We start from the raw sequence: 24,291 nt of genomic DNA on the forward strand, positions 1-24,291 counted from the left end.
AACTTGTTTCATAACGTGCCTTAAGGACATGCCTCGCAGGTAATTAATGCACCCATCCTGCTCTACAGAGTATGATGCCATGAAGATGCGTTGTCATAGAAACTGAATTTATCAAAATATTACTATTAATAAATTCAGTTTGTGTAGGCATGAACAACTGACATTTGTGAACTGCAATGTCAATATACAATCATTATTTGAGCTAGGACCTCTTGCATTATTTGGGAAACACTTGGAACAACCTCATACAATACAGCAAATATGAGGTTTAGTGCCCTCTGCTGGACATATTTAATACACAAGGCAGTTCATACAATCTGTAACTTATGATCATAAATATTATAAAGAACACCTTTGATTTCTGAGCCAGTTAAATCATAACCTTCAGCTCTAATAAAATCGTAAATTGTTTCTTTTTAGTATCTCTACCACATCACTTTTTAACTTGTAAAAAATACATTTTCTATAATTACTGTGTAATTTAGCTAATAGTCATTACTGTCTACAAGAAAACAACCAGTAGTAATGGAAAATTGCTGATTGAGATTAGCATAAATGAATCATAACAGTTAAGTGGCAGGTATTGAAAGCTTTGTCTCTTTATAGCACTGATACTAACTCATTTTCAAATATGTCTTTATGGGCTGAGACCAAGAGGTTTTCTTTAATAAAATGCGTGGCCGATACACGAGATTTATACTTTGCTTTCAGGAGGTAAAAATGTGATTGTTCTGCCCTCTTGTGTTCATACAGAGGTACAGCGGTAAAAGCATTATGAATAGCGAGCGGAGGCTGTAGAGACTTGAAATGTATGACATAAGTACTTTAATGCCGTTATGCCCTCATCCACACTCCTCACAGAACACGCCAAACACAGCTACAAAAATACTCTTTTCTACAAAATACTTCAATCTGTTCTTTTAACACTTTATAACTGTGCATTAAGCTGATGTTAAAAGATCCGGCTGTGACGGAAAAAAACTATTAAAACACCAAACAATAAAACACAAAGATAAAAACATAGAAAGGTCACGGACTCACCGTAAATAAATACATTTTAAACAATGATAAAGGTGTGAGTAAATCCTGGTTCGAGGGTGCGTCCATATTCAATGTAATAATCGTATACTTTTCCTGTATGATCCTAAAAAGAGAAAAAACAACAGCAAGCAAGCAGTAAATTTAGTGCACATCCTGTGCATTATATACAGAGCTAATGTTATATACAGACAGGACAGTTGATAAGACCAAAGAGTCTTCAGGCTTTGAGAGTCATATGTGTTTTCCTGTAAGGAAAAAGAGAGGCTGGTCCTCTTTAGCATTGGCAGTCTGAAACTCATCGCTGAGACGAAACCGCCACTCGTCCTCCAGTTCCAGCCGAACTACAGTCTGACGTAGAGAGCTCCGGTTAGGACAGATCACACACAGAGACGCCCCTGGAGCAGAAAAGAGCAAATGATTATTAAATAGAGGATCCTTTCCTAGTGTGTCATGTGCTAAATGGACAGACAGATAGATGGATATATTATTTATCTGCCTGGTCTTTACCTTTCAGGAACTGGAACTTTTTAAGGAATCCAGGAGTCACAAAGGACTCACAGAAGTATAAGAGGAGGCCACTGAAGAGCAGACCAGTAGTGCTGAAGTTAATGGAGTGAGGTTTGGAGTTGACAAAACAAACAGTCACCTGGGAACAGAAAAAAGCACAAAAAACTATTTAGAATCATGTGAAAGTAAGCAGGATAGGCCACACAGTAGCGATACAACAGGTGCACTTTAAGGTTCCTTGAAGTACCATGGTATTACCATCTGGTACCACCAGTGCAGGGCTGCAAGATTTATAAAAACATAAAAAAAATAAAAACCTTTGATTATGATTTAAAATGCAGTAAAAAAATAAAAATAAAAGTGCTTGTTTGTGGGGCTGCACAATTTGGCCAAAAATCAATATGACGATAATAATAATAATAATAATAATAATAATACTTACTACTACAAAATAAAAATGGTAAATAAAAAAGAAATGTTACTATTGTAATATTTTACTATATATATTTTTATTAAAAAAAATTGAGTAGAAATGTTATAATTTTATTTAACAATACAACAACCTTATAGCCTTAATTCTTCATGTTCAAACATTAAACCAACAAGCTTTTTTTTTTTTTGCAGAAAACTGCAGGTAGCCCTTAAAAAGCTTCACTTTTGTTGACAACAGCAGGTTTATTTGCCATGTTACTTTCCCAAATGCACTTTACAAGCAACCCATACTCAGAGCACATGTAGAGATTTCAGTTTTATTCAATTAATTGCCCAGCCCTACATCAGTCTACTATGGAATGTTTTAAGGTATTAATAGTCTGTTGAAGTACCTCTGGGCCGAGGTTCAGGTAGCAGTCGACAGAGAGGACTGGGTGGCTGTAGTTTTGGGCACTGAGGGGGAAGAGGCGATGGCTGGTGTGCTGGAGGTATTTCTCCAGCAGTAGCTGAGCTGGTGTAGCCAGGAACAGGTGCTTACTGTCTGGAGCACAGATGTACTGAGACGGCTGGATTGTGGTGGGGACATCGGTCATCTGTGGAGAATTCAGACAAACAATTGTTTTAGCAGTTTCATGGAATATGATTTTTATCATACATCGATACAGTAAAACATGAGTACAGTTTTGGACGTTGGCTAGAAACTTGCCTTAGTCTTGATGATAAATGTCCCATATCCACCAATGGCGATCTGCTTCTTCATCACGCTGAAGTTGTTAAACCTGCAGATGAGGAGGCCTGCACTGTGGGCACGCAGGTTGAAGTCCACATCATCACATGTGAAACTAGTGTGGAGAGAGTGAGATGTGAATATTTGGACAATAATGGAGGGAAAAACAACCAAATAAGTTGGACTTTCTCTCAGAACTCACCGGTTCTGGTTGTACTGCACATTCTGTGTGAGGTCCACATTAAGTAGCAGGAAGTCATGTAAGTGACCACGCGAGAAGGGCTCTTTCTGCCGTCCGGCCCCACCTCCACGACTGGACCACTTCCTCATTCCACATAAGCCATATTGAGTGATATCTGGAGAAGACTCCATGTGTTGAAGAACCTGTTTCAAGGACACATTTCTTTCTGTCCCTGCGGTCCCACTGAAAAACATACAAATACACTAATTAAGACAAACACGGATGGACCAATATTAAAATTCTGTTCCTATACTTCCTGACCAATGAATTTCTATCAGTCTTTTGTGATGACTGGATAAATTAATTTTTTTATTTGTAGTTAATTTAGGTTTTTGATGTATTATAAATAATAATCATAATAATACAAATTATACTAAAAAAAACAAAGTAATTTCTAGCTAAAATAAATGTTAAATGTATTTTTAAGTGTTAATGCACCTTTTTGAGATTGGCATCTTTTTAGAAGATGTAGTTAAAAACTGTAGTTGTTAATAATAATTATATATATATATATATATATATATAATACTCACAAAAAGTATTTTTTAGCTACCAAAAATAAAATAAAAAGAATAAAATGAATATATGAAAAATTTAAAACCAAAAGTGTAAATAAATGAAAACACAAAATTAAGCACCTTTTTGGATCAACATCAACACTGTTCCACATTACACAAGAATCATCTGCAAGGATGATGAAGGGCCAGACATCTTGTGGCCGACTGCCATGCTCCACTCTCCGGCTCCGCTCTAGCTCCAGGTTACGATAAGACAGCTCTTTAATCAGAAAATGAGCTGCTCCTGAGAATGTCGGAGAAAAAGCTACTTTATTAAAGACCTCACTGACATCAACATCAATTAGACAGTATGATAATCTACTGATGGTTACCTATTCCAGCTCCATTGAAGATAGTGGGTAGGACAAGCATTATATGGTTGGGCCAGTATTTCTTGTAGACGGCCATCTCGTACTCTTTAATCACTAGAATATGCAGGTGGGCGGCTCCTTCCATGGCATGAAACAGATTAAAAAAGCCGTGCTCATGGCGACCGGTGGTGGGCGTGAATATTGGACTTTTGATAGCATCAGGATTCTGCAAACATCAAATCTAGCTTTAATTGTTGTTATTTTTATTATATATTAGTCACTAAATAGTCTGGAACTAGTCAAGCTTAGTTAACTAAACCCTTTTAGAAGACGTTTGCTAGTTTGCATTTTGAAACTATTAAGTGAACATGTAATTTTCATCATGCAATCATGGCACATTTGGCCTCTACTAGTTGACTGCTGGTCAGTACCCAATCGGAAGAAAGAGGCAGTCTCATGCTCTCCAACTGGCCTCCTGATTGGCTGAAGGAGAAGTGATGTTCTTTGGATTTGGGAATGATGAAGTAGAGCTGGATTTCCTCTCCCAGTAGAAGGTGAGAGAAAGTGACGGCATGCAGGGTGGACTCGTACAGCTGCAAACAGATAATCAACATCCCAAAATACAGTCAGACCAAAATACACAAATTATAGATTATTCTATGGATCAGAATCTTAATGCTACCATTGACCAATCAGATTCAGGTATTCAAGAGAGCTGTGTAATAAACTGTATTAGGGCTCACCTGATACTGCGGATTGAAACCCATATACTGATGACACTGTTCACAATGATGGTATGTGTTGTAAGCTGCATATTTAGAGAGTTTTATCCGTGCCGTTCGTCTGCGTAGATACACATCTTCCTGCCTCCTAGAGTTTCCATCTAAAGCAGTAAAGACAAAACGAACAATTTCAACAATACTAACCTATTAAAATGACCAGAACTACTATAGTAGGGCTCAACTAAACCATATATGATTGTCTTGATGGTCTCACCATTTGAATTTGGAGTGAAGTCTGCTGAATAGACAGTGCTAATGTCCTCGTATTTAGGGTCATGGATGGTGTAATCAAAGGGCATCCCTCGTACAGTGTCTGTATCGGGCCACAATGCAACGGGCTGATGATATCCAACCAAATCTTTCTCGCAATCTGGAGAAAAAAAAATATTCATAAATTCACTGATACCTATAGGACACTGTGACGAGTGGGGGCGGGGCCGAGAGCCGTGGGAACGGAGCGAGGCCGATGGAGTAATTGATAATGAGCGACACCTGCACCACTCACCGGTCTCGAGTCTCACGGAGGAGCTCCGGAAGGATAAAAGGGAGGAGTGACGACAGTGAAAGACGAGAGAGGACCAGGCCTGGAGTTTATTTTGTGTTTTGTGTGCGGCAGTCGTCCGCGAGGGGCTGCCGCTTTACTTTCATTTTGTGTTTGTTTATTTGATTAAAGTTTTGTATAAATGTTCGCCAGTTCCCGTCTCCTTCTTCCCGAACTACGAACGTTGTTACATTGGTGCTGAAACCCGGGAGGAAGGAGGGACACGCTGTCAGAGAGCCCTCGCTGCTGAGGGGGATCGCGGTGCTGAGGAGATCGGGCAGCAGGAACAAGCGGAGAGGTGTCGCTCATTATCAATTACTCCACCGGCCTCGCTCCGTTCCCATGGCTCTCGGCCCCGCCCCCACTCGTCACAGACACCGAGACAGATTTAAGACTTGAAGGAAAAATGAACAGCAGCACTAATGTAACATGATTCCAGAAAAAATGAATCTTATGAGTCTGTTCTTTTTAGTGAAGTAAAAACATAGCAGTGCAACCAGTCTACTCTGAATCCTGAACAAATGACTCTTACGAGTTGGTTCTTTTTAGTCAATAAAAAACATACAGTGCAACAGTGTAATCAAATTGATTCCCAAATGAAAAATGAGATTCCATGTGAAGTTCCATCCCTAAAGGACAGGTCACTCAACACTTTTTGCTCCATTAGCTTCCATTCCTACGTATGCAAATGTGCAAGACAGGAAACGCAAGCTTGTGTAAATTTCTCTGAATTTCAAAGTTCAAGTTTGGTGAATTCTGACCTGTGAATCTATATCACGTGAAGACGTGTGACCAACAGAAGATTAAGCATTAATATGTGCTTTATAAGTACTAATAAACAGCCAGTATGCTAGTAATATGCATGCTAATAAGCAACTAGTTAGTAGTGAGAAGTGTTACCATATGACATCATATTTCTACCTTTGTGGTATAATACTTACTGCAGTTGATGTCCTCCTCATCGTAGATGTCCACCTCCATCAGTCTGATCAGCATGCGAGAGAGAATACCCAGAAACTGCAGATACGCCCCAGTCTTTCCCACCTGGACACACACAACAAATTCCATTTTAACCCACCAGCCAAATACTGAGAGTGGCATCCAGTGTTCCAGATGCTCGTTTACCTGTGGTGGCCCACTTAACAGCAGCTTTCGAGGGTGGAAGTTATCCATGCGTCCTTCAGCTCGGTTACTGCTGTCCATGTGGTGGGGTTTGGGGACTGTCCACTGGCGATAGTACAGCGACTGCTCGGTGCAGGTCATCATTTTGCTGAGGAGAGGTCTAAAGGAGCTGACCCACTCTACCGAAGAGTGTGGGAGGAAGGAAGTCGACTTGGGCAGGCCACTGGAATCCACTGTGGTGATGAGGTCGTAGACGGCCTTAGGGAGCAGCACCACAGGTGGGCGGCTCAGATTGCGTGCCCAGGAGCAGCTCTGCCGTAGAGGAGAGGCCCGTGTGGACGAAGAGCTGGATGAGGTGGATTTGGACTGCTTCTCTGGATCCAAAGGAGTCCAGTCAGAATGGGGGTGCTGAGAGCCAGCTGGGGAGGCCTGGTTACCCAGTCTAGGGAGATCGTTGTTTACTACAGACCACCAGAAAGAGGTACGGTCAGTGCGAGAGAAGTATGTTTAATATGTCAAACCTTTGAATTCACCGGTTTCAGGAATCTTTCCGAAAGCAAAGCCCCACTTCACTGTCCCAAGTTCCAAATCCCAAATCAGACCCGTTTCCCATGCTTTATTAGTATTCAAGCAAAATTAAGCATTCCACTCAGGTTATCAGTTTATTTGATCAGTATATCAGTTATAATCAGAATTTTTTTTTTCGAAATTGAAAGAATGATATGGCAACTTACAAACATTTGCTCAAAGAATTACAAGCACTTTTGTTAGGCATGATTTTAACTAACAACCCAAAGTGTTACCATTAAAGGACAACTTTTGCTGACAAATAAACATGCTCATCTGGGTGCAGGTAACATGCAGAAAGATTACACATTGTACTTTTACATATACTACAGGCATTGAAACAATACAAAACTGGTTGTAAATCGGCAAAGTCATCCTTTAATTTTAAATCAACTATAGATTTGGATATTTGTTGATTCATTGTGGTTCGGATTTTTGGAAATGTCCCTGAAGGAAGAAACAGTTCTACCTATGTGAACATGCAGTCATTGAGGTGGTTAAACTCCATTTCCTCTTGCTTCCTTACATGAGGTGCTGGAGGATAATGAGGAGATGCTGGAGTCTCGGGAGAGAATCCTCTTCCTCCCAAAAGCTGTGTTGTAGACTGTGTTAAAACACAGATGGCATGAGGCTGAGCTGACTAATAGCTTGACATTCTTACTCTCTGACTATCTGAAGGATTGGGCCAGTTGTGGTGTACCTTGACCATGTAACCATCTAATTTAGTGTTTACATATACCCTCACCATTTCCTATACATTTAAAACAAAATGGTTTATGCTCAGTTTAGTAAATACTTTATTTTTTCTGGCTTTGCAATACTGACCATCCACTACAACCTCCTCCTCCTCGTTGTCAGTGCTGCTGAGTGTTTCAGGGTCACTCTCAGACAGGTCGCAGCGTGCGTGCTGGCCAACTTGTTTTGTCTTCATTAGGTACACGGCCAATCCCAGCTCCTGCTCGAGAGTGGTGCGCTGCAGAGACCAGCAGCTGATAACACGCAGATCACAGTACTTCAGAGATCTGAGGACAGAGGAACAACACGGTAAGCTTAAGTATAAACCATGAAAGTAAAGTAAAGCTATTATTTTAAGATCCAGTCCCAAGACTCTTGTCATTTCCATGACTTTTCCTTCTCTAGTCATTTGCGATTACTGAATTAATGAATAATGATTAATAATGATGAATCATTTTGAATGATCCATTGAACAGATCAGATGCTCCCAAATTGAACTACTAAAGCTTGCAAGCATGTTTTACTCTACACTGTAGAGTCTACAGTATTGCTCTGCATAAGAGCAACATTTTATATTATACAGACATTTATAATATTTTATAATATATAATATTATATTATATAAAAACATTTGAAGTTGTATTCGTTTCTATGACTTTTGCATGTAGATATGCATAGGTTAACAGTGATATTAAAATTAAGGCTAAAAAAAACTGCTTGACATTTTGAATGTAATAAAATAACCTGTGCCAGTAAATAAAATAAAATAAATAAAATGGGACAGCACAAACTATTTTGAAAAGAGACTCAAATTGCCACAGGTAATTATTTTTCTGAGGTCTTGCTGACCTGTACAATTTCAAAAAAACATTATTTGGACAATCAAACAAAATAGAAATGGGCCTTCTAAAGCTTGCTAATCTATGTAAAAGATTCATTAAACATTTTTAAGAAACTACTCTTAAGGTAGGTAGTTTTTATTATATGAAATGCAATAAAAAAGAATATATTTAACAGCTGGATGCCTGTAATGTTGTCTAAAATTAAAAATAAGCATTCTGCATCAAGCTTAGTCAAGTTAAAAAACTTCCTGTGAGTGTTTTACCTGGGTAAAGACTCTCCAAGTGGATCCATGCCGGTTAAGATGAGGATACAGGGTAAAGCCTCCAGCTCTAGATATGTCCGAGGAGCCCAGTCTGGGTCCAAGATCTTCAGCCATACCTGGAGACATATAAAAAGCAAAAGGATATATAATTTCGGCAAATAAAGAAGAATATGGACACAAGAATAAATGACACAAAATGTAATTTATAAAAAAAAAAATTAAAAAAAAGATTAATAGTAAATACCCTTAGTTGGTCCAAGAAGTGTTTTCCTACAATGAGAGCAGAGCATGGATCCCCCAGGATGACCTCAAACTGCTTGTGAAGGCCGAGTCTGTTGCGGACATGGCAGAGGCGCTGGTGAGCGAAGGCAGCGAGAGCTGGTGAGGGGATCCTCAGGAGCAGCATGTGACCATGACGGCTGGGACACCGCTGGGATGTGTTGAGGAGGCACTGCACCATCTCCAGCGTCTCCACTGAGATGTGCTTCTGCAGAGCCTGTAAAGCCTGGCCGCCCACTGTTGCCATCAGGGCCAGAGAGTAATGCTGGATCAGCACATGGGTGCGAATCACTGCACTGTGTAGTTTTGGGAACCTGAGGAGACGCAAGGAAATTTGTCAGTGGGAGTATGAGCTGCTAAAACAGCAAAAACAGTAATACTGTAAATAGTATTACAGTTAAAGAAAAACTGTTTTAATATATTTTAAAATATAATTTATGGCAAAGCTGAATTTTTAGCAGCCATTACTCAGTCTTCAGTGGATCCTTCAGAAATCATTCTAATATGCTGATTTGCTGCTCAAGAAGCTATATAAAATATACATGAATTAACAGCTGCAATATTAAAAAATAACACCGAAAACAAACCTCTCTTCCAGAGCAGCAGCCATGCTCTCAAATGAACTGTCATATCGTAGCAGAGGAAGGCCACTTCCAGAGCGGGTCGTCTCCAGCAGCTCGGATACACCAAAGTACTTTGTCTTCTCATGATAAAGATCTACATCCTAGGTGTGCAAAAACAGAGAGACAAAATGTAAACTCATTAGGAATTAAGAAGTTCTGTGGTCGTGGTCAACCGCTATGAGCTATTTCAAAGTTTCAGTTTCCAGGAGCTTAACTTACTGGTTTAAATAGACAGTATGTGGTATTCTTACATTGTTAAATGCAGAGGGCCAGTGGATTTCATTGTAAGGGCTGATGCGTGTGTACTGAGTCTGCAAGGTGAAGGGGAACGAAGTCACATGGAGCGTCAGGATGTTGGGAGCATCCCGAATCTGTCTGCAGTTCAGCAGACCGTCCACTAGTCCTAAGCTGGAGTCTCCTCCACTGCACTGCCCACTGGCATAAGAATAAAGATATACAGATAGTTGCACCAACAGCCAAGCAAAGACAAGGCTTAAAGGAGAATCATGGGAGGTCACGTACCTGCTGATGTCCCAGTGTGCATGATCATGCACTAGTATGAAGAGCGTGTAGGGGTTCGTCTTGGATTTCTGAATGAGGCTGTTGATTTTTCCCACTGCACTCGGATTCAGCTTTACCACATACTGCTCAGCCTCCTTCAGCGACAAGCAGTTCTGGTCCAGTCCTAACTCCCGTAACACCCCTGGAAATACAACAGCAGGAAGTGAGATCTATCTGCAATATATAATATAATTGCTCAATGGGATTTTAAAAAGGACAAGACATTTTACTTCCTGTTTTAAAGGGAAATATGTCAAAACAGGTAGTTTTTAAAGCTCTCCCTCTATCTGTGCCCTTACAAAAAAGAAGTTTATTCAAGTGTGTTAAACAAAAAGTAGATTGATGACAGAGTAGGCTTCAATACTTATCAGAGATATACTTAAAATTATACTTAAGTATACTTGGCTTATACTGTTATATAAAGTATGCACTGTATATATTTCATGTATACAGTAAAGTTTAAGCATATTTGTCCTAACTTAAACTTTTGATATTCTTTCAGGATACTTTTGGGACAATTAAGTACAAGAAAAGTACAACTAAGTATAATTGGCTTATACTTAAAGTGCAAAAAAATTGTATATAAATAGTAAACTACAAGTATGATGTTAATTTCATTTAAACAAAACAATTATAACTGCAGTATAAAAACTTTTGAACTAGTAGTTTACTGAGAGTATACAGTGGGTACGGAAAGTATTCAGACCCCCTTAAATTTTTCACTCTTTGTTATATTGCAGCCATTTGCTAAAATCATTTAAGTTAATTTTTTTTCCTCAATGTACACACAGCACCCCATATTGACAGAAAAACACAGAATTTCAAAGTGTACTTTAATAAACTAAAAAGTGGGCTAGAAGTGAATAACTAGTAAACTAACAGTAACAGTATATAAAACTTAGATATAGACTAATTCACTCAATGTTTACTGTTGTTACACTTAAAGTACACTTTTATAAACTATGAGAGACAATTTAGTTCCAAGACGTACTGAAATAGTACACTTACAAGTATTCTACTAGGACACTGTTTTTAGTTTACTTAAACTTTATTTAAGTTTACTTGATAAAATTAACTTCAAGTATACATCTCTTTTGTAAGGGTGTAGTAGAGACTCATGGGTATTGAGTGGCAATACTCTACCTGAGTTCCACAAGTGAAGGACGACTTGATGAAAAGTGACCTCAGAGGGTGGAACGCAGATTAAGAACTCAACCTTGTCGAAGGAACCGAGGTCCAGGTTCTGTGTGCTGGAATCAGCGATGGTGCAAACGTGCGAGAGCAGCTTCCGAGCCACGGCAAGCTGTATGGGCCGAATCTCGTGCCACTCTATGGAGTATTCTGTTGAAAAATACAAAGTGTTAAAACACCTTATGCTCAATGTATATATCTCATTAACTTTGTACTTGGATACTTTCACGCACAAGGCAGTCTCACCAGCACACTTGGCTTTAGGACTGTCTCCTGATGGTTCTATGCTAGAATACTGGGCAGCGTTCTCAGGACTGGCTTTCTCCAGCAAGGCCTCCACATCTCCATCTGATAAGTGGTATAGAAATGCACTTAAACACTGTATGCGGAAACCTCAGAGGTGAGATCCATGTATCAAACCTGCAGTCTTACCTGGACCCAGAGAACTGAAATAGGACCCCAACTCTGCTGCCACTCCAGAAGACAATTCATGTACGATCTCTCTCACACAATCACTGGGAGAGAGAAGACTCTCAGCTAGAGCACGAGTCTGGTGCTTCCCTGTGTGAAAACGTGGATATTGTAAAATTTTAATCCAGTTTCAATTTAATTCCATTTCAGATCTACATGCTTATTGCATATGGTTAGTATATTTATCGCCAATACAGATAAACCATTTTTTTTGACTGAAAATCATAAATTTATACTGTAACAAAGTTCGTAGTCACGGAAGAAGGAGGCGGGAACCGGCGAACACTTAAAGAAACTTTAATAATAAAATAAACCCAAAATAGCGCGACAGCCCCTCGCGGACGACTGTCGCGCACAAAAGAAACCAAAACACAAAATAAAATCCAGGCCTGGTCCTCTCTCGTCCGACACTGTCGTCACTCCTCCCTTTTATCCTTCCGGAGCTCCTCCGTGAGACTCGAGACCGGTGAGTGGTGCAGGTGTCGCTCATTATCAATTACTCCACCGGCCTCGCTCCGTTCCCACGGCTCTCGGCCCCGCCCCACTCGTCACATATACTATTTTGTATAAATAAATAATAATAATAATAAAACAACAACAACAAAAATGCTGTGAGTTTAGACCACATTATAATGTACAGTAAGAAAAATGAATATTTATTTTCAGTTTTGAGATCTCAGGGGGCCTCAAGGGGGTGTAAATTGAATTATGCATTTTTTTTTTTTTTTTTTTAGAATTGTCAAAGTCAAAATGAATTACTCCTTTGAGTCGATTCTATTCAATTAAGCGGCCTGAATCGGTTTGCTATTCATTCCCAGTCATTCGGACAGCTCAGTCACTGGCTGAATCGTTTGGAATGGTTTCCCACTCCATATGACAGTAAATCGCCGTATTTTAAAACAAAGAGAAAAAACTGGACTTTGTTCATTGAAACAAAACGTGTAAATAGAGCGTACATCAATGAAGAAGGCCTTATTAAGTGATACCAAATGTAAATATTATTACTGCTTCATATTCTTTCTAAAAAAAAATATTGAGATTAATCACAGTTTTATTATGTTTACAGCTGCAGTTTTTAACCATAGGCCAGTGTTACTTTATTATTTATTTACTATTATTATATTTATTCATATTTACAAAAGATTACATTTCACAGTGTTATTAAATTATTAGTGTTTTTGAAAGATAAACTTCTTCAAGTGAGCATTCGATTATGGCAATGGTAATCTAAATGTAAAACTACCTGAAAAGAACATGCACAAATAAATATCTAATATCAATACTGATAATGTAACAAATCTCTAATGGCTGACAGCCAAAATGATATACAAATGTAAAAAACCATTATTCGTAGTAGATGTACATTTGTAACCCACATACCTGTCACCACCACACATGACTCGATTTCCTGGCTACTGTTCATGCAGATGATCACCACATAATTGGTCTGCCTCAACCTGCCATCTACTAGTCTGTGGAATGTGTCCTCCAGCGCTTCAGCTAGAGAGGGCGCTGTGTCCAGCACTAGAACTCCTTCCCCGCATGAGCTGGTGGCCAGTTTGGCCAGCCAGGGGAGCTGAGAGGGAGTAAGGGGCTGTGCGAGGCAGGGGAGAGGAGGTGGAAACTGTGCATGCGTCTGCTGATACTGCCGGATCTCCGTCAGGTGTGATTCACGCCAGGAACGCATGAAGATCTGCTCCAAGTCTTCCATCAGAGGAGCCTGGTCAGGTGCTGTTGTAAGATGATAGGCAAATGCACACCGATAATTAACTGGTGTCATTTTACTGTATATAATGTAAAATAAGAAATTAAGGTTCCAAGATAATAAAATATTATATTTTAAATATAGTCTTAGTCCAAGGACTCTCAGAGGGCCGTAAATGTATCTGTTTATTTATTTATATTAATCATACAGTTTTTTAACAGTGTCACAGTTAAAGTGTTAAACTTCAGTATTAAATATGTTTAATGTTTCACACATTTACTGAATTTAAATATTTTTACTGCTTTGATATTCTTTCTAAAAAAAATCATTTTACATTTTACAATTATTTTATTATTGTGATTGCTGTAGTATTTAACCGTAAACCAGTGTTATTTTAGTATTATTGATATAATATTATAGTATTTATTCATATAGAATTAGCTTTTATTTTTATATTTTCAGATTTTTTTATTTTAGTTTGTTGTAGTTTAGTTTTAGTAATTGTGAGTATTTTTTTTCTATTGAGCTTTAATTTATATTTATTTCAGTTTTAGTCTGTCATTTTAATACATCAACTTAAAAAAAAACTCATTGCCTTGGCAACTAACTTAAATCAAATCTAATATTTAACACTGATGCAAGCAATAAAAAAATTAATGTGCATAAAGCAAAGTTTACATAGTTAATATATTTTAGATAATATTTTAATCAAGTGCTTTTGTTTAAATGCACTGTGGCGATACAAAAGGCCAATTATTTCATTTTGGAAACAACTTTGGAAATATACTTTCTGATATTGTGCTTTATATTTTGCTAAAAAAGTACAAATTCATCTTCTATACATGGATCTATACATGGAAATATAGCTGCCTTCATATTTTTGGAAGGGACTCGTCATAATGGAGGTCTACTGTTGGGCAAAAACAGACGGTGTGGAAGGTGCATGAAATACTGTTGTTCTTACCAAGCTGAACTAGATAGTAGACAGTCAGCAGGATCAGCATCTCAGTGGAGATGGGCTGAATGGGAGCGGTGCCATACTGCTCATAGACTCGAAGGAGGTTCTGGGAACTGCGATAGCATTTCTGCAGCAGGCCACTCACCAGCACGTCCCCGAGGTTCCCACACAAATGTGGGAGTGTCCCGTGCCCTACAGACAAAAACACACACACAAACACGGTCTAACTGACAGCTGGCCCAAGATAAAGTGGTGGGAACCGCTATCTCAGTTTCACTGTAGACAAAACAGACACAAACCACGGAAAAAAACACAAATAGTTTAAATGTGCCCAGGTTGCTACTACATTTTTGTGTTTCTATAAACATTCATACAGCTAATTTTATTTTGTAAGTTCATTTTGTAAATATTCAGAACAGAAACTGAAGCATTATTGTAAACAGGGTCAGAAAAAAATATAGCAAGAACAAAACAATGTTGAGATTTTACCTGTAAAAATGACCGGTCGTAGCCCACAAGTCTGGAGCAGGTGATCAGGCACTGTGACAGACTCCCCAGGGGCATGGCGCAGCGAGGACCCCATAGACAAACACCCAGATGCCCCGCTGTCCACTGAGGACAAACACATCTACACTTGATAGCTGATATAATAGTGCACATAATTTTCAGCACTCACTTGATTTATTTGAAGTAGTCTGAGTGTGCACACGCACGCACGCACGCACACACACACAAGCACACAAACCTCCGTCCCCAAAAGCAATCACAATACTAAATCTCTTAAGTCAGTGGTTCCCAACCTGCCTTGGTTCAGAGTTTGCAAGGGGGCGTGGGAACTTATATGCTTTGAGGTAAAATATAAATGCAAAAAGTATTATATGTAAAAAAGTATTATAGGACTTTTTTTTATATGGAAACCTTCTTGCTATTATAAGTCCAGATGAGTCACTTGCTTTTTTGAGCATTTGCTCAGTGCTCTCCAGAGAAAATCAGAAGAACACTCTGTTCAGATTTGATGAAAAGCAAACACATCTATAATTATAGGCCTCTTTGGAAGAGTGTGTGCTGCAGTCAGATCACATCACATTTTTGGCACTCAGACACAGGGGTGTAGATAGCCCTGGGGTTTTGGGTTATAACCTCAATTGTTTTCTTCTCTAGCCTTAAGCCTCCTAGCCATAAGGCCTCCCAATGCTGCATAATGTTATCTATTAGATCATACCTATATCAGTGCTAATTGCTAATTTCACAAAAAACTATATAAGATCTTACAGTGTTGAAAATGTGGATGCAGAAATATTGTGCCTGAATGAAACCCAAATACTCCTGCTCACTGATCTTGTAATATTCTTATAGGGCTCTACTTTAGGAAATAATCATCCTCCACCCCCTTTACCTGATTTAGTGGCATTGGTCGTGCTGTTGGGAGCAGGTCTCGGGGTGACTTCTGTAGGAGCAGAGGATTCTGGGGACCATCCCTTGTGCCTCTTTTTGGGAGGACCAGAATTTGCCATGGAGCCTTGAAAAGCAGCACAACTGGTCAAAATAGAATTAACAGAAAAGTTGCAGAGAACATCTATCCATCTATTCTGTTATATAACATTGTAGCGTCAAGTTTTTTAAAATCTTCTGTGCCAAGCTCAAAGTTTACCCTGCCAAACTTTCCTTTTTTCTTGTGTAATTGTAAATCTAAAAACAACAGAATGTAAATTTAATTTAAAGGCGGGTTTTGGTGTCATAGGGTGTGATTATTAAGTAATACATTAACCAAACTGTAAACGCAAGCGCATATGTCCCTTTATATGCAAAGAGGACCAGAATAGAAGGGGCAATGTGTTAAATCCTAATGAAAACCAAAGCATCAGGAAGGAAGTCTCACATTTTACAATGCAGACAGAGAGCAGGAGAGAGAAGGGAAGAGACTTTAAAGCATCACTTTATGGAGGTGATAGTCAGAGAGTGCTGAAAGAAAAGAGAAGGATCTTTTACAGCCCCAAATGCTGAATAATGACAGACACCAACAACAAAAGAGGAGGAGGAAAGGGCCTAGACAATACAGCTGCCTCTTTTTAAAGCATTTAAACATTTCAAAAGGGCTGCTCTCTTTCACTGGAGGTGTGAAGTCTAGAGGGGGGATTAGTTTAGGGACCGCCCCTGTAAAATTGAGGTTTCCTTTTTCTCTGATCCATGCTTGACATATAAACACTGAGTGAATAGTGACTACTGGAGGGCAGGATTACCTATTCCTGTGGGTCTTCCAGGACCATTGGCCACTATTCCAGGCTGTGCCGGAGGCTGCTGGGGTCCAGGATCATGACTGCCATTGGTTAAGAGAGGGGAACCCTCAGATAAATGGAGATGGGTGTTTAGATCTGTGAGACAGGGACAAGATAAAACATAGCAGTTTAAATGCAAAAGAAATTCTATACTTGGAAAAGTAAATATCAGTAAATATGAATTTAGCAATAAGATAGATGGTTAACGTCTTTGCAAACCTGTACTATCTTAACACAGAGTGTGTTTCCTACCTGCATGGTTAATTGTGTTCAAGGCTGTGCGCCCTGAATTGGGAAGCAGGTCAGTAGGTCCATGTCCCGATTGTTCCTCTGGTCCAGCAGCTGCATTACATACTGCATGTCTCATTCGGCTGTCTGCACATAACATGAGAAAAAAATCCATTAACCACAGTAAAACAATCCTTAGCATAAACACTGAACACTGAATAGTCTGCAATTTTTGCCTGGCAAATTAAAAAACAGCTGATAAAACCCATAGACTGACATTGAAGAATATCACACTTGGGGGCCAGTAAAGATCCCACCCAAAACACCTTAGCAATCACCTAGGAATGTCCTAGAAACCACCAGAAACCTAACATCAACCTATGCAACTTTAGCACCACATTACACCAGCTGAAATGACAACAATCATGATAAGTTGAACAACTATAAAGATAAATATAACAATATTAGCATCCACAACACTTCAACACAAGATAACAGTTTATTATTATAAATATGCAGCATATTTAGCAGTTATGCAGCAGTTAAAGCCTTCCTCTTTAAGTGCTTAAGCTCTTTAAATTTAAGTGGATTCTGTTTGGCTGTTTATTTTGATTGTTCATCAGTTGGAAGCATTTTTATTTTATTTTTTGTGAAGCATGTAATGCTTTCTGAATATGTGCATACACTGCCAAAGCTCTTCCACTCAGTGTTGACGTGTCTCCATGGAAGCAGCGAGCTAAACTAGGTGTGCTGGCAGGGCTCAACGCTAAGGATTTTTTCTACAGGCCCAGTCGGTCCTGCCACAAAAAAAATAGAAAACAAAAAATAAAATAACATAGTTACCTTTATCATTGTTTTTGATCTATGTTATCTTGTATTCTAATACATAAGCTTATATGACACCAATATTTTATATACAAATTAAATTTTACAATTCTCGATTTCAATTTCAGCCAAAACTACTAGCCTGACAAATATAAAGGTCAATCATTATTAAAGAAAAGTGAACAGTCAGTAAATAAGAACAAATTAACAAATTACAAGCAATAACACCACTGAATACACAAAACAAAGATACAAATGAAATGATTTAGGATTTTATGTTTGTAGATGTTCAGGTACAGAAATTGAATAATCACATGTAAAATAACATTGCATATTCTTTACTGTGTTGCACCTTGATTTTTCATAGCCATTTGAAATGAGTCATAACCACTGCATTTTAATCATGAATCGATCCAACAAAAAACATTATACACACTTGTAGCATGTGCAATGTTTGATTTAAATTAGACTGTATAATTTCAAAATTTGAAGCAAAAACAGAATGGTCTGACTTTAGCTTTGTGAAATTATGCTACATAAAACACCTGCATGAAACCGAAACAGCAGACGGGCTGAATGAGGCACACATTCACTCTCTGCCAGCAGGCGACGCTTATTGAACAGCAGTGTTTACTTGGTTACTGCTGTACGCAAAGCAGCGCTGTGCATATTAGCACTACTTTAAATACATTATACCGAACCAAGATGAAAAGAAAACGCCATGTAAACTTTTCCGAAAACAGTCCGTTCCCAGTAAAATTCAATATTAAGATTTTCTTATATTTCGCGCATCATGAACTGAGCTGCTCTGCCTACTACTGTATTTTCTCCTCTTTGCATTCATCTTCAGCGTCGCTGGCCTCTGTTAACGGCCGTTTACATACTAAATAAAGTAATAACATAATATTTCCACACAAGTGACATTTTGAAAAAATTATTGCGATGCAGTTTGTGTGCAAGCACGGAACAGAGATAGTCTGAAATAAAACAAAAAATGCCTGGTCGATCGGTGCATCTCTACTTTACTGTATAAATTAAATATAGATTAATCATTGTTAAAGCTACTCGCCAAGATAGGTATTTTGACACATTTTTGTATGTATTTGTCCGTTCAAACGCAAGAAGGACGCAGAAAGAAACTAAACTCAAGGTGTCAGAGACGCAGCTGTCTGTGCGAGTATTGAATGGAGTTTATTTCGCCCCTTGCTGGAATGCTTTTAAATTGCTTGAATTTTTTTAATTAGTAGGGCTTAAAAATAGATGCAAATGATAAACTTTTTGTGACGACGCGGCAGTGGCCCGATCGGGCAAGTGACAAATCCGTCAACTGTCCCCAGCGTCTTTCATGCTGGCCCCAGGCCATCCTGCAATCCTTATTGTCGAGCCCTGGCTGGCCATCTGGACTGACAGTCTGAGAAGGCAAGCGCTGCTGAATGGGCCAGGCTGACCCAGGATGCTGAACAGGGTCATGTTAACCCTCCTGCTAGTCGTTGGTTGTCAATATTCCACCACAGAAGCGTTGCTGATGCTATACGCTTCTAAAATAAGATGTCCATTCATCAAGACTACCATAAAATGTAGAATGGTACCTTTACTGACTATTTCTGTCCGATTTTACCTATTCCTTTCCAGCAGATTGGTGGTCCCTTGACCAGAATGCCCTGTGCATTTCTGAGCAGGTGGTACTTTAAGTGCTTCTGCTTCTTAGGCTGTGTGGTGAGCTTCAGGTTGATGTGATTGGCAAACTCAGTGAAGTAGCGGAAGCCCTTCTGTCCGCAGCCCATGCAGTTCCCTGAGAAACCTACAACAGACAAGACATATGGTGAATATCTGTTTTCTTTTATGTATGTCTTTGAGTGCCCAGATGTTGTCTACATTCCTTGAAGACCAAGAACGGTTATCTAAAATAGAGACATAGTACAGAAGGTAACTAGCTGAGCACCCAGTTTCCATAGCCACAAACCATCACTGGGGGCGAGGGCGCTGAGCTGAGTTGAGAGCCATAGAAACCCAAATTAAAGGGCTTAAAATGTCTCTCTGACAAATAAAAATATGGTCCCACAAGGTTAGGGTACCCTGACCCAGGAACAGGCTCTGTGCTTAGGGTTTTCCCATTTCTACCTCTCTCTCTTTCGATCTATCTTTTGCTCATTTTTGTTGCCAGAGGCTATAGACCTTATGCACCAGAGAAACAAGCCCGCAGCCATCTTTAGAATGTTGTCTTTGAACTTCTGTTTATGCAGTAGCTCTGTATATTTCTATGGCATTGCTGTCAAAGAGTAATTAGCTGGTTAAGTGATAACTGTAGAGTTAACAAAAGTTATTGAGCATTGTAATGTTTGACGCAGCTGTCATAACAAATGTCAGTAGATCGGGAAGATTTTAAAACGAGCAGTTCATTCATCTTCATGCTGTGGATCAACCAGAAGAAACCGGAAAAAAGAAGACAAAAGGGCGGGGCTACATAAAGTCTATAGTTGCTACAGTGTTTTTAATCGTGTTTCTGTCCATCTATCTATCTAGTCTGTCTAGCAACTGCATAACAACTGCCAGTCCTAGTAGCCACCCAGAACACTCTACCGACCACATAGCACTCTAGAACTCTAGAAACTGTATAGCAACTGCCAAGCAATGCTCTAGCACTCACTTGGAACACTTTAGCAACTATTCATAATACCCTGGCCCAATAATACACTGCCTAGCAACCACTTTGAATGGTCTAGAAATGGCATAGCAACAACCATATCAGTCTGTCTGTTCCTCTTTCGATCACTCTGTCTGTCTAGCAAACCAACAGCAACACTCTAGCAACCACTTAGAACCTTGTACCAACTTAGAACACGGTCACAATACTGGAATTTCTAACTTCGATATGATACCATGAAAAATAACGATATTCGATACCATTTTCAGTATGCTTTTAGTGTGCATTTGCAGTGTGTGTGTGTGTGTGTGTACTGGCTGTCAGAAAGAACAGAGAGCGAGAAAGCGCAGCTGATATCAGTTTATTGATACTGCGAATAAAGAGTATTGAAACGGTTTTAGATATTTCAGTATTTATAAGTAATGAAAAATCTGTATTTTTAACAACACTAGAAACAACTACTTAGTAACCACCCAGAACAGCCCACCAACCACCTAGCAATCATCCTGAATGATCTAGCAAATGCATAGCAACTGTCGGTCTATCCAGTAACTCTACAGCAACACTTTTGCATCCATCTGTCTAGCAACTACCTAGAACACCCTGACAACCACCTAGCAATGCCCTAGCAACCACCCAGAACACCCTATAAAACCACCTAGTAATGCCTTTGCAACCACCTAAAACAACCTAACAACCCTCTAGAAATCCCCTAGTAACTGCCTAGAACACCGTATCAACCACCTAGCAACCGTGCAGAACACCATAACAACTGCTTGGCAACCATCTAGCAATGCCATGTCTATGTGATGTTTCTCTAGCTGTCTTTCTATCAAGCTGATTATATGAGGGTCATAGAAACCCAAATTAAAGACCCGCAAATGCTTCTCTGACAAATGGAAATGTGGTCTTTTGAGGTTGGGGTACCCTGACCCAAATCAGGGCTTTTATCATTTTCTACCCATCTTTCGCAATCTGGCTTTTTGTAATGCAGGAAATTAAAATATTGGTGCATCAGGTTCACTGTGTCTTACCTAAAAGTGCATTACGTCCACATTCATCGGGCAGAAAGCGCAGGTCCACCGCACACACCAGAATGTGATCAGGCAGGCTGGGAGATTTTGCTCCGACGAGCAGAAACCCAGGAGGAACTTCCAAAGACTCGGTGGCCATGGACGAGAGCCGAAGGTCTTTGCCCGCCTGACAGAACCCTGAAATTGCACAAGTTTGTATTAGGACACAGTGACTTTATGAACATGCTGAATCACTGATTGTCCATCAGTAGTCTGAATGGCTACAAATGTACTGACTTACAGCTAAAATAGTTGTTATTGATCTGCTCTGTTATTATGGCTCATATGATCTCACCATCTGTAGTACAGGATCCCTCTGGTGGAGGCTTCATCTGATATGGGATTGGAGGGCTCTTTGAATCTGAACCGTCCTCTTCATCGTCATCTTCATCTCCTCGACCTGTTGAGAGAGAATATATATATATAATAAAATAAATAAAAAACAATAAAAAATAATATACATAAATATTCAAGTAAATAATGAAATAAATATAAATAATTAAAAAAATAAAAATAAACATGGAAGATGCGGTATATGACTTGATGCGGTCACTGCATGTCTAGTTGGGGGAGGTATAAGATACTCAAACCCTCAAAACAAAACAAGTGATGCATTCTAAAGAGTGTGATACCACAGAAGACAGAGTAAAAGCTCACCATCATGAGAGTAAGGCCTTTGCTCTGCTTCCAGGTACAGCTGAGAGAACACAGGTCTAGGCACCACTGTGTTGGAGCGCAGTGATGCCTCTATGGAGTTGTGCAGCACTTCCTCAAACCGTGTGCTCTGAAGGTGTCCTGTATATGAATTCCCCATGACCTTTCATAGAATGAAGATAATTTGTTATGAAAAGTTAAAATGGAAATGTGAAGGTACATTATTGCTGTAAAATTTAATTACATAAATTAAATTTATAGTAAATGGTAATTTTTGAAAGAAAATACAAGTATATAAAAATAAAAAAGGAATATATTTGTCTGATACTTATAATATTGTTAATAAAAATTGTTTATTATTTAAAAAATAAAGGTTAAATTAATCATTATATTTCATTGTGGGGCCAGTGAAAAAAAACATGTATCATACTGTACATTAATAAGATAAATTATTTCTACTACTTTTTTAATGACTATTATCCTGACTACGGCTGTTAAGGTTAAAGCAAACAGCTCTAGCACAGAGGTTATTTGAGGACATGTGATTTTGACTGCACACAAACACACCGCTCTGACTGTGGAGCCTGAAGTCAGCTCATAGCTGATTTGATGTCAGTGACTCATCAGACAATCAAACTCTCTCCTTGGTCAGTAAATATGATTACAACAGGACAAGACTGAGCTCAAATCATTTAAAACTGTTTTTTTTCCCATTTTCCCTAGAGGAAGAAGAAATCGTGGCTTTTTGTAGGGTGTCCAATTTGCAAACTCAAAGTCACCATGATCCAATGTCAGGGCATCATGACCCAGACTGTGAGAGAGAGAGAGAGAGAGAGAGAGAGAGAGAGAGATGGAGATGGAGAGAGAGATGGAGAGAGATATGGAGAGAGATATGGAGAATGGCCTACCTCCAATAATAAACAGTTAGAAACTGGAAAAGGCTGCATTCACAGGATGAATAATGTGTTTTATAGATTTACTCTTTTCATCAGAACGTTGTGTGAGGAACAAACTGGAAGTTATGGAAAATCAAGACATATGCCCTAGTTAAAAAAAGGCACCATCAATAGTGTAGTGATGCATGAAGCATCACTCAAATAGAAGTCACTTTCAAACCAAACAGCTTTCAGTTTGTCAACCTGGCAAAATTCGTGTGACCGACTTACTAACAAAATCTGCATGGGGAACTTTTTCGTCCTTATGCGAAACTCTACAAAAAACATTTCTACAAAAACGACTGGATTTTGCTTGTGATTTTTTGCAGAGCAATGGTAAATGTGAATCACTGGGAGTTCAGCTCACAGATTTGATTCAATCACAATGTTTTACAGCTCACAGGAAAAGATTATCAATAAATAATGATGTAAAATTCAGTGTTAAATCATAAAAATACCATTGTATGACTTTAAACGACATGAAATATAGATTATTAGTTGTATAGACTTCTTTTTATGGTGCATTTGAATCCTTTTTTGAAGTTTGGAAGCTTTGGTCCTGATTCATTGCAACTGCAAAGCAAAGGACAACCAGCAAAGTCTACACAATATCTGTGTTCCAAAAAACAAAGAGTCTTACAGGCTTGGAACAACATGAATGAAGACAGAATTTCCAAATTTGGAAGAACTATTCCTTTAACGGCTGCTTTTGTTTTGAATGCATGTAGGTACAGTGGGTACGGAAAGTATTCAGACCCCCTTAAATTTTTCACTCTTTGTTATATTGCAGCCATTTGCTAAAATCATTTAAGTTAATTTTTTTTCCTCATTAATGTACACACAGCACCCCATATTGTCAGAAAAACACAGAATTGTTGACATTTTTGCAAATTTATTAAAAAAGAAAAACTGAAAAATGCTCAGTATTTAGTAGAAGCACCCATTTGATCTAATACAGCCATGAGTCTTTTTGGGGGGTGCTGTGTGTACATTAATGAGGAAAAAAAATTAACTTAAATGATTTTAGCAAATGGCTGCAATATAACAAAGAGTGAAAAATTTAAGGGGGTCTGAATACTTTCCGTACCCACTGTATATGGCACCGAACCGTGTGAATAGCAGCACACTGAAGCCACTAATGAAAAAAGCTCTGGGGCAGAAAAAAGCCCCTTGGACAAAATCCCCTCGCTTTTAAATGCT

The 24,291-nt window shown here is 38.9% G+C and overlaps 1 protein-coding gene across 1 annotated transcript in view; it reads right to left on the bottom strand.

Annotated features, from left to right (window-relative positions):
* Nucleotides 1-583: 583 nt before the first annotated feature.
* The window catches only part of LOC107733124 (protein GREB1-like), a 28,695-nt gene continuing 4,987 nt past the window's right edge, over nt 584-24,291 (bottom strand). The window contains exons 2-32 of the mRNA XM_016544624.1: nt 22,160-22,319; nt 21,798-21,902; nt 21,464-21,640; nt 19,404-19,586; nt 16,985-17,107; nt 16,697-16,828; nt 15,853-15,975; nt 14,946-15,068; nt 14,463-14,648; nt 13,174-13,524; nt 11,755-11,883; nt 11,569-11,670; nt 11,275-11,472; nt 10,093-10,273; nt 9,822-10,005; nt 9,535-9,671; nt 8,913-9,261; nt 8,669-8,784; nt 7,654-7,850; nt 6,265-6,722; nt 6,081-6,183; nt 4,813-4,968; nt 4,560-4,699; nt 4,248-4,409; nt 3,838-4,042; nt 3,587-3,749; nt 2,910-3,131; nt 2,687-2,822; nt 2,373-2,573; nt 1,549-1,687; nt 584-1,436 (exon numbers count right to left, since the gene is read on the bottom strand). Of these exons, the coding sequence (XP_016400110.1) occupies nt 1,273-1,436; nt 1,549-1,687; nt 2,373-2,573; nt 2,687-2,822; nt 2,910-3,131; nt 3,587-3,749; nt 3,838-4,042; nt 4,248-4,409; nt 4,560-4,699; nt 4,813-4,968; nt 6,081-6,183; nt 6,265-6,722; nt 7,654-7,850; nt 8,669-8,784; nt 8,913-9,261; nt 9,535-9,671; nt 9,822-10,005; nt 10,093-10,273; nt 11,275-11,472; nt 11,569-11,670; nt 11,755-11,883; nt 13,174-13,524; nt 14,463-14,648; nt 14,946-15,068; nt 15,853-15,975; nt 16,697-16,828; nt 16,985-17,107; nt 19,404-19,586; nt 21,464-21,640; nt 21,798-21,902; nt 22,160-22,316 (5,502 nt within the window). The 5' untranslated portion in view covers nt 22,317-22,319 and the 3' untranslated portion in view covers nt 584-1,272. The remainder of the gene's footprint in view (nt 1,437-1,548; nt 1,688-2,372; nt 2,574-2,686; nt 2,823-2,909; nt 3,132-3,586; nt 3,750-3,837; nt 4,043-4,247; nt 4,410-4,559; nt 4,700-4,812; nt 4,969-6,080; nt 6,184-6,264; nt 6,723-7,653; nt 7,851-8,668; nt 8,785-8,912; nt 9,262-9,534; nt 9,672-9,821; nt 10,006-10,092; nt 10,274-11,274; nt 11,473-11,568; nt 11,671-11,754; nt 11,884-13,173; nt 13,525-14,462; nt 14,649-14,945; nt 15,069-15,852; nt 15,976-16,696; nt 16,829-16,984; nt 17,108-19,403; nt 19,587-21,463; nt 21,641-21,797; nt 21,903-22,159; nt 22,320-24,291) is intronic.

This window comes from Sinocyclocheilus rhinocerous, unplaced genomic scaffold (genome assembly GCF_001515625.1).
Source record: "Sinocyclocheilus rhinocerous isolate Xijiao unplaced genomic scaffold, SAMN03320098_v1.1 scaffold8, whole genome shotgun sequence".
NCBI lineage: Eukaryota > Metazoa > Chordata > Actinopteri > Cypriniformes > Cyprinidae > Sinocyclocheilus > Sinocyclocheilus rhinocerous.